A 10,000-nucleotide genomic window follows, 5' to 3' on the forward strand; every position below is an offset into this window, starting at 1 on the left:
ACATGGACTACAGGATCTTTAACGTGCGTATTCGATCTTCTGCTTGTGTATACACACGAAGGGGGGTCATGCACAAGCAGGTCTGTACATATGTTGACTTGGGAGATCGGAAAAAATCTTCACCTTTTACCCACCAGGCGCCGGTACCGAGATTCGAACCCCCCAGATATAAAGCACAACGCTTTAACCACTCGGCTGTCGTGCCCATCGGCCCTCGCTGTACGGCTTTGAAAGGTACTTTACAGGATTTGTCGAGTTGCTGTTCAGCAATGTGAAACGTCGATGCTTGGGCCCGTTTAGTGGGCACGTGGCGTTTGTTAATGTATGAATTCCACGGAGGGATAGGGGGTGGTGGAAAAAAGCTATTTAATGGGATAATTGAAAAGGGAGAGAAAGAGTGTGTGTGCAGGGAGGTGGGGGGTGGGGGGGGGGGGCGGATAGAGGTTGAGGTGCGAAGGCGTGTGCGTCCACCTTTATATGTACATGTATATATTCTCTGTATTTTAATGACGACGACTTAGCTATATCTCCGCTTCCTTGATACAGAGTTTTTTTATTTTTTTGTAGGACATTTGTAACAGCAGCAGTAGTGATTACGGTAACCGTATTTGTGCTAGTAACTTAATCACATTTTTGTATTTGTATTTGTATTCCTTTTTATCACAACAGATTTCTCTGTGTGAAATTCGGGCTGCTCTCCCCAGGGAGAGCGCGTCGCTACACTACAGCGCCACCCATTTTTTTTGCATTTTTTCCTGCGTGCAGTTTTATTTGTTTTTCCTGTCGAAGTGGATTTTTCTACATATTTTGCCAGGAACAACCCTTTTGTTGCCGTGGGTTCTTTTACGTCCGCTAAGTGCATGCTGCACACGGGACCTCGGTTTATCGTCTCATCCGAATGACTACACATAACGACCATGAAAATCACACAGTGACAATGGAAATGAAACCCTGATGCCACAAGTTTTGTTCACAGTCCAATTTGAAAACAAACAACAACAAAAAACAATAAACATCAACCGGTAACAAAGAAAATAAGGAAACGCCATGGATGCAAAGCTGAAGACGATGGCAGTATGACTCGTTATATGGTAAAGATTCTCTGATTATGGATACATAAGGCAGAAGATCTCCTTTACAAGCCGTCCAGTGGTAGAACATTTCCTTTACAAGCCGCCCAGTGGTAGAACAGGATTTCCTTTACATGCCATCCAAATCAACACGGGAAAGCCCAGCGTAAACGGGGACATTGGCCCAAATGTGTGACGATCTGTTACAACACCACAGTCGGGGCGGGGTGACAGTGCCCAGTCTACTTTGTACGCAGACGTGAACTTGTTTCACTGGAAGTTTTGCTGATACAGATGATGAGAGGCCACCCTAAATATTCAAGTAAGCTGAAACTTTCGATTCTGCGTAAAAGGAAACTTTCTAGTGTGGAATAAAAAATACAAAATCAAAATTAAAATGACGAATTTTGCAGCAATGGCTGTGCCGGATGCTGACGTCTTTGGACCACTACATGGTGGCTGCCAATTTCGCCTGGATGTTGGTGGAGGGATTGTTTCTTCACAACCGTCTGGCCATCTCTGTCTTCAGTTCCGACGCCCCCTTCGCCCTCTTCTATGTCATCGGATGGGGTGAGTATTAGGAGGAACGAGAAAAGGGGGGGTCGAAGGGGGTGGGGGTGGTATTCGCCGTTTCCTAGCTCGTCGTTTTCCCAAAATGTCGTATATCCTACCTTGCCGGTTCAGAAATCTCCAGTCCAAATGTAAGGGAGGGTTTAGTGTTATCGGGAAACACCTAGCAGATATTGGCTGAACATTGTGTGTGGCCTTGAAGGAGAGAGAGAGTCGATGTTTTGTATTCTTACTTTAGATTCTTCGGTGGGTTCTCTCTCTCTCTCTCTCTCTCTCTCTCTCTCTCTCTCTCTCTCTCTTCTCTGTGTGTGTGTATATGTGTGTGTGTTCTTCTTTTTTTTTCTTTTCTTTTTTTAATAATCTGGCGTATTTTAAAGACGCCTAACCTGTTCCTCAAGTTCCTAGAAAAGCTTTCAGTGATGCTATTTTCCCCCAAAACGAAATTGTTTATTTAAATTCAACGGATTGCTATGGCTCCAATGACGGTATTTTTCAGCGTAGTTACGTCATCGGCCAGTTAAAGGAAAATGATTGCTTCTGGTCCAATATCAGTACTTCTCAGCGCAGATGTATTGCTTTGGGTCCAGTGATTATCGGTACTTCTGGGCGTAAAAGGATTGCTGTGGGTCTAATCATAGTACTTATCAGGGTACAAGGCCTGATTTTGAGTCCAATATCGGTACTTCTCAACGCAGAATGATTGTTTTGGCTCCAATAATGTTAATTCTCAGCATGTATACGTCATTGATGAATTAAATTTAAAGGATTGCTTTGGCCTAATAACAGTACTTCTCAGCGTAGTGCAACAATGGTAAATGAAAGTGAAAGGATTGTTTTGGCTCCTGAAAGGGTACGTTTTTTTGTTTTTTTTTTCAATAGCACAGCACAACATCTGTTAATTGAATTGAAATGAAACACTTCAATAACGAGACGTGGAGCACTGAAGACACGATTCTGTAATTACTTATCCATTTTTTATGCACGGTTCCCAGACTTCTCCGGTATCTGACCAGTTTCGACTTCCCTTTAAAACTGACATCAAACAGGGGGAATTGGATGCTGTAAAGACGTGATGAGCAGAAGAGAACTCTTTCCGCTTCCGGGGGAATCGCATTTACGATTTCCAACATTAGAGTGGAGTGGGAAAAGATCGAATGACGACCTCGTTAGTTCTTGTCACAGTATTTTTGTTGCATGTTTCAAGCAATTTTTTGTGTTGTTTTTTCTGTTCGGGATTACACTTCTAATGACCCGCGCACGTCTGTGTGTGTGTGTGTGTGTGTGTGTGTGTGTGTGTGTGTGTGTGTGTGTGTGTGTGTGTGTGTGTGTGTGTGTGTGTGTGTGTGTGGTGTGAGAGAGAGAGAGAGAGTGAGTGAGTGAGTGAGTGTGTGTGTGTGTGTGTGTGTGTGTGTGTGTGTGTGTGTGTGTGTGTGTGTGTGTGTGTGTGTGTGTGTGTGCAGTAACAACTGACCAGCAGTGCGAAACTGACCATCAGTTGTTGTTGTTTTTTTAATGAATCAAAACGGTCGAATGGCCAACCTCGTTAATTCTTGTCACAGTATTTCTATTTCATCTTTCAAGCAATGTGTTTTAATGTCAGGAATAAAACTTCTGATGACCCGCGTACCAAGAGAAAGGTCTGTTCATATTCAAAAGTCAGAAGGATACCACCAGCACACACTCACTCATCATGTGGTTGTTTTGTGTTTTTTGTTTGTTTGTTTTTTTGTTTGTTTTGTTTTGTTTTGTTTTTTTGGGTGGGGGGTGTTCTTTTTTTTGGGGGGAGACTGGAATTGCAGTTGCTGGGGCTGCCCTGAGATGAACTCCACCCTTTTGTTGTTATTGTTGTTGTTGTTGTTTTGTTTTGTTTTGTTTTCACCAGCCATATACTCACTTATCCTTCCCAAATAATTTGATACATTTCTACGGGAGTGGAGTCAATTCTGGACAACAGTTTAAAGTCTTCTCTTGCTAACCCCCACAGTGGAGACATTTCGGGGCAACAGGTATAGAGTCTTCCCTGACTAACCCAGCAGTGGAGACATTTCGGGACAACAGGTATAGAGTCTTCCCTGACCAACCCCACAGTGGAGACATTTCGGGACAACAGGTTAGAGTCTTCCCTGACTAACCCAGCAGTGGAGACATTTCGGGACAACAGGTATAGAGTCTTCCCTGACTAACCCCACAGTGGAGACATTTCGGGACAACAGGTATAGAGTCTTCCCTGACTAACCCAGCAGTGGAGTCATGAAATGCCTTTCCCACAATGACTCCTTAGAGTTTTTCACTTGGGGGGAAGGGAGTCATTTTGAGGCATCACACGGGGTGTTTTGCCTCAGCGTGAGTTCACGGGTGAGGCACAAATATTAGAGCTGCACGCACACACACCTACACACACACACACACCTACACACACACACACACACACACACACACACACACACACACACACACACACACACACACACACACACACACACACACACACACACACACACACATACACACACACGCACACCGAAGACAAAGTTGAGAACAACGAAGGAAAATCTAAGCAACATACTTTAACACTTTCCTACACTAATATTCCCAAGCATTCCCTCTCTTTCACCCACTACATCACTTCTTTCCGTCCAATAACATTTACAGTGAATAGATGTTAAACTGAAGATCTCTGTCTCACTGTCTCTGTCTGTCTCTGTCTCTGTCTCTGTCACACACACACACACACACACACACACACACACACACACACACACACAGATATATATATATATATATTTACGGACAGGAAGTTTTTATTTGTATTTATTTATTCATTTATTTTTATCGGTTTGACTTATTACTTCTCTGTGTGTGTGTGTGTGTGTGTGTGTGTGTGTGTGTGTGTGTGTGTGTGTGTGTGTGTGTGTGTGTGTGTGTGTGTGTGTGTGTGTGGCAGGTGTGCCCGGCGTGCTGACGGTGACGTGGTCCACCTTGATGCACTTCCACAACCAGGAGACGTGCTGGAGCTTCTACACCCAGTCCCCGCTCATCTTCATCGTCTATGCCCCTATCATGGTGGCCCTGGTGGTCAGTGCTACTGTCTGTCTGTCTGGATACTACTACTACTACTACTACTACTACTGCTGCTACCATTACTAAATTGTACTTACAGGACGGGCACAGTAGCCGAATGGTTAAAGCGTTGGGCTTTCAATGTGAGGGTCCCAGCTTCGAATCTTGGTAACGGTGCCTGGTGGGTAAAGGGTGGAGATTTTTCCGATCTCCCAGGTCAACATATGTGCAGACCTCCTTGTGCCTGAACCCCCTTCGTGTGTACACATACGCAAGCAGAAGGTCAAATGCGCACGTTAAAGATCCTGTAATCCACGTCAGAGTTCGGTGGGTTATGGAAACAAGAACATACCCAGCATGCACACACCCCGAAAAGCAGAGTATGGCTGCCTACATGGCGGGGTAAAAATGGTCATACACGTAAAAGCCCACTCGTGTACATACGAGTGAACGTGAGAGTTGCAGCCCACGAAACCAGAAGAAGAAGAAGTACTTATATGACTTAAACTCCCCAAAGATGGGCTCTAAGCGCCTCATATGAAACAGTACATAAATATATTAGCTCATTGTACAACACAAGAGCACCTGAAGACATAGAAGTGGAAAACAAGATCAGTAGCCACCAATATAACTGCATAATTGCATATTTATATGAATACTGTTGTTGTTTGTTGTTTTGTTGTTGTTGTCGTTGTTGCTGATGCTGCTGTTCTTTTTTTTTTTTTTTTTTTTTTTTTTTTTGGTAGTTGTATTGAGGAAACATAATTATACCTGAATAATCTGGTGAACCTGGTGAATAGTTCTGTGCGGCTCCCCAATGACTCTCTGTCCGTCTCCCCCCCCCCCCCTCTCTCTCTCTCTCTCTCTGTCTATCTCCCTCTCTCTGTCTCTCTCTGTCACACACACACACACACACACACACACACACACACACACACACACACACACACATCGAAGACAAAAAGTTGAGAACAACGATGGACAATCTGAGCAGCCTGATTTTGTTAACAGTCACAAAAGAGACGATGATGATAATCATTCTTGGCCGATTCTGACAACAACAGCAAAACAAACTAAAAAAAACAAACAAAAAAACAAACAAACAAACAAAAAACCGATGACATTCACGTTTAGAGAGAAAATGGGGAAAGCAGGTTTGTGTGCATTGTAGGATAACGCGCATGCATGAGTTACCGATAAAACAAAGTCATCATCATTACGATTATTTTCCATCATCATCTCAATAACACTGTTGTTGTTGCTGCTGTCGTTTCGAACACAACAGAAAGTTTCAGGAAGAGAGAGGAGAGAGAAGGGTGGGAGGGGGGGAGGGGGGAGGGTTGAGGGCTGGAGGCGAGGTATTACAAAGAATTTTGGAGACGTGAAGTTTGTTTGTTTGCTTTCATTCTGTACAAAATAATCCGTGCTTTCATGTACGATGATGTCCAGCGAGTTTGAAAGAAGAGACAGACAGACAGACAAACAAACAAACAAACGGACAGACGGACAGACATAGTTCTGTGGTTTTGATGTGTTGCTGTTGTTTTTGTTGTTTTTGTTGTTGTTGTTGCTCTTCTTCTTCTTCTTCTTCTTCTTCTTCTTCTTCTTCTTCTTCTTCTTCTTCTTCTTCTTCTTCTTCTTCTTCTTCTTCTTCAACCATTAATACCATTCATGAAATTCTGGACTACACTATTGTGTCCATAATCATGCGAAATATACACACAGATGCATAATAATTACATGCATGTCTGTTTCAGGTGAATCTAGGTTTCCTCATCAACATCATTCGCATCCTGGTGACCAAGCTACGAGCAAACAATTCCTTGGAGACTGCCAGAATGAGGTGCAGTATCTATTTACATATCTATTTATTTATTCATTTATGTATAACTTATCAAATCGTTTATTCATTATACGATTCTTTTCATGAATCCTTTCAGTGAACGGTTTAAAGGACATACTTTGTTCTTTTATCTCTCAAAAGTGTGTGTGTGTGTGTATGTGTGTGTGTGTGTGTTGCTTGTGTGTGTGTGTGTGTGTGTGTGTGTGTGTGTGTGTGTGTGTGTGTGTGTGACTCTCTTTGTTTTTCGTTCTCGTGTTGTGACTCTCTCTTCCCCGTCTCTCTCTCTCTCTCTCTCTCTCTCTCTCTCTCTCTCTCTCTCTCTCTCTCTCTCTCTCTCTCGCTCGCTCGCTCGCTGTTAGCTCACTATCTCTCTCTCTTTCTTTCTCTCTCGCTGTTAGCTCACTCTCTCGCTGTTAGCTCACTCTCTCATCCACAGACCAGACACACAGAGAACACAAAAACGCATACCCATACACCACACAACCACACACACACACACACACACACACACACACACACACGTACACACACATACACACAAACACACGCACACACACACACACACACACACGCTCACACACACACACACACACACGCTCACACACACACGCACACACATACACGCACACACCAAACACACACACACACATTACACGCACGCACACACACACGCACACACACACACACACACACACACACACACTCTACCAATTCCTCTGTGTCTCTTTTTCCATGTCTCTGCCTCTCTCTCTCTCCCTCCCCCCTCTCTCTCTCCCTCCCCCTCTCTCTCTCCATCCCTCCTCTCTCTCTCTCCCTCCCCCTCTCCCTCCCTCCCCCTCTCTCTCTCCCTCCCTCTCTCCCTCCCTCCTCTCTCTCTCCCTCCCCCCCATTCTCTCTCTCTCCCTCCTATCTCTCTCCCTCCCCCCTCTCTCTCCCTCCCCCTTTCTCTCTCCCTCTCTCTCTTTGTGTCTCTCTCATCAGTGAAGTGTTTAAACTCCGGAACACTCATCGGCGACACAGTTTCTCCGCCTCTCAGATAATCATTTTCTGTTTGTTCAGATTGGGGGAAATGAGGAGGGTGCACAAAGAAACCAAGTGGAAAGACAGGAAAATGAGAGGAAACAAGGGTGAACTGAAAGAAATGAATGGCAGAAGGAAACACACACCAAAAAAAACCCCAGAAAATAGGAAGAGTAACAAGAAAGAAAGAAAATATTGAAGGATAAGAAACGATAAAAAAAAAGAAATAATAATAATAAAACGTCTAAGAAACGTGCTTTGCGCAGAACTACAAATATTCCTAAAAGGCGAATGATGATTTGAAAGCTAATTTGGTATTGAAACAACATAATTTGTTGCCTTTTTCTCGTGTTTCTTCTTCTTCTTCTTCTTCTTCTTCTTTATGTGACCAAGTGCTATGCTTGCTCCAATACTTGCCTCACGCACAAGTTGTATTAGCTTGCCTCACGCACAAGCTGTATTAGCAGACGACAGTTTTCGCAACTAACCCACGCTCAGAATGTGTGACGTCACTCCGCTTACATCATTTTGTCCTCTTCGCCAGACAACCTACTCACGGCTCGTCCAGTGTCGCGTCACGGTACGCTATTGGCTGAGCTGGAATCTGTGTTTCTTCTTCGTGGTATTTAATTAATATCTCTTTTGTAGGATCAGTAAACTACAAGTATTTAATACTGGCAGAATCATCGCAGTTCCATCTTTAAGTCTATTCCATTTGCGTTTGCCTACGTTAAACTGATTTAACGCAGTTTGTAATTTTCCGTGACGAGCTCGTTAAAACTGACCCTGTTCAGGTGACCTAAATTAAGATTATAAATTCATCTTAAATAATCAACACTTCATTGTATACTCATTATAAAGTAGGTGTTGAACTTATCCGACGTAAATCGGTTCAGGAATCATTTAGAAATCTGCCACTGAACACCTTGCCAGAAACACAGTTGTTGTCAGATTTGGCCAGATCAATTACGATCCTGCTCGCAGCGCCAAGTATGTGATAGAGTATGCTTGTAAAGCTCATAGCCAAGGTATACTCTATCACATAAATGGCGCTGTAAGCTAGGATCATACAGGGACAAGAGGTAGTATTAACAGTCACATAGGGATAATCTAACATAGGAGAAGAGAGAAGACAGTGCAGCAGGTACACAAGTCCATGAAGAGAAACGTCGACCCATCAGATGGCTTCAACCGACTTCCTGCCCAAACTCCCGACGCTGTCCAGTGAGGAAAGCAGCATAGAAGTCGACGACTTCGTCCAGGAGGCCAGACTGGTACTCCAGCTACAGCCCCTGGAGGCGAAAGCCTCTCTCTGGCTGATCTCAGCCCTTGCCGGCCGAGCTCGCCAGCAGATCGTCAGGCTGCCAGCGACACAAGTGAACACCCCAGCCAAGATCCTTGCGGTTCTTGAGGAGAACTGGGGAGATCAGCGAGACGCCACAGAGCTTGCCACCACCTTCTTCAACAGACAGCAGCAGCACAAGGAGACGGTGACTGACTACGTGTCCCATCTTCAGCACCTTTGGACCAAGGTCAACAAGGCTGAAGATGGGATCATCCAGGTGCCAGCGACCATCCTCCGTGACGCTTTCGCCAGAGGTGTTCAGCCAGCTGCACTCAGTCGCGATGTCAGGCGCTTCATCCACTACCACCCTGACACCACCTTTGAGGCAGCTAAGAAGGAGGCCCTGCGATGGCTGCGAGAGGACAGCCACACCTACAACATCTGCCCTGGCGTAGACAACACCACTGTTGTCCGCCTACAATCTCAGCTGGCCACACTCGCAGCTGAGAATGCCAGCCTGCGACATCAGCTGCAGTCCTCCGTGCCAGCACACCGCCCACATCCTCCAGGACCAGTGCTTCATCCTTGACGCTGTGCTGCTGACCGCGCCCCAGACCCAAAAGATGGGGGGGAGATGTGACCAAGCGCTGTGCTTGCTCCAATACTTGCCCCACGGCGCCTGGTGGGTAGAGGATGGAGATTTATCCGATCTTCCAGATCAACATATGTGCAGACCTGCTAGTGCCTAAACCCTCTTTGTGTGTATACACAAGCATAAGATCAAATACGCACGTTAAAGATCCTGTACGTCATGTCAGCGTTCGGTAGGTTATGGAAACAAGAACATACCCAGCATGCACACCCCTGAAAACGGAGTATGGCTGCCTACATGGCGGGGTAAAAACGGTCATACACGTAAAAGACCATTGTGTACATACGAGTGAACGTAGGCGTAGCAGCTCACGAACAAACAAGAAGTAGGAGAAGGTCCAAGTTGAATTGTAAATTATTTGTGTTTTTGTTTTTTGTTCGTGTGGAGACTGCACATGCATTTTACTTTGGTATGTATCGTGTAAAGTCTTCGATCTGGTTTTTGAGGAGGTTTTTTTTTTTTTGTTGTTGTTGTTTTTTGTTTTTTTTTGTTTTTTTTTT

The 10,000-nt window shown here is 44.7% G+C and overlaps 1 protein-coding gene across 1 annotated transcript in view; it reads left to right on the forward strand.

Moving 5' to 3' along the window:
- LOC143279437 (corticotropin-releasing factor receptor 1-like) overlaps positions 1 to 10,000 on the forward strand; it is a 183,580-nt gene that overhangs the window by 156,692 nt on the left and 16,888 nt on the right. The window contains exons 6-8 of the mRNA XM_076583480.1: positions 1,484 to 1,640; positions 4,585 to 4,715; positions 6,458 to 6,543. Coding sequence (XP_076439595.1) covers positions 1,484 to 1,640; positions 4,585 to 4,715; positions 6,458 to 6,543 — 374 coding nt within the window. The remainder of the gene's footprint in view (positions 1 to 1,483; positions 1,641 to 4,584; positions 4,716 to 6,457; positions 6,544 to 10,000) is intronic.

Source organism: Babylonia areolata, chromosome 2 (genome assembly GCF_041734735.1).
Source record: "Babylonia areolata isolate BAREFJ2019XMU chromosome 2, ASM4173473v1, whole genome shotgun sequence".
NCBI classification, from domain to species: Eukaryota; Metazoa; Mollusca; class Gastropoda; order Neogastropoda; family Buccinidae; genus Babylonia; species Babylonia areolata.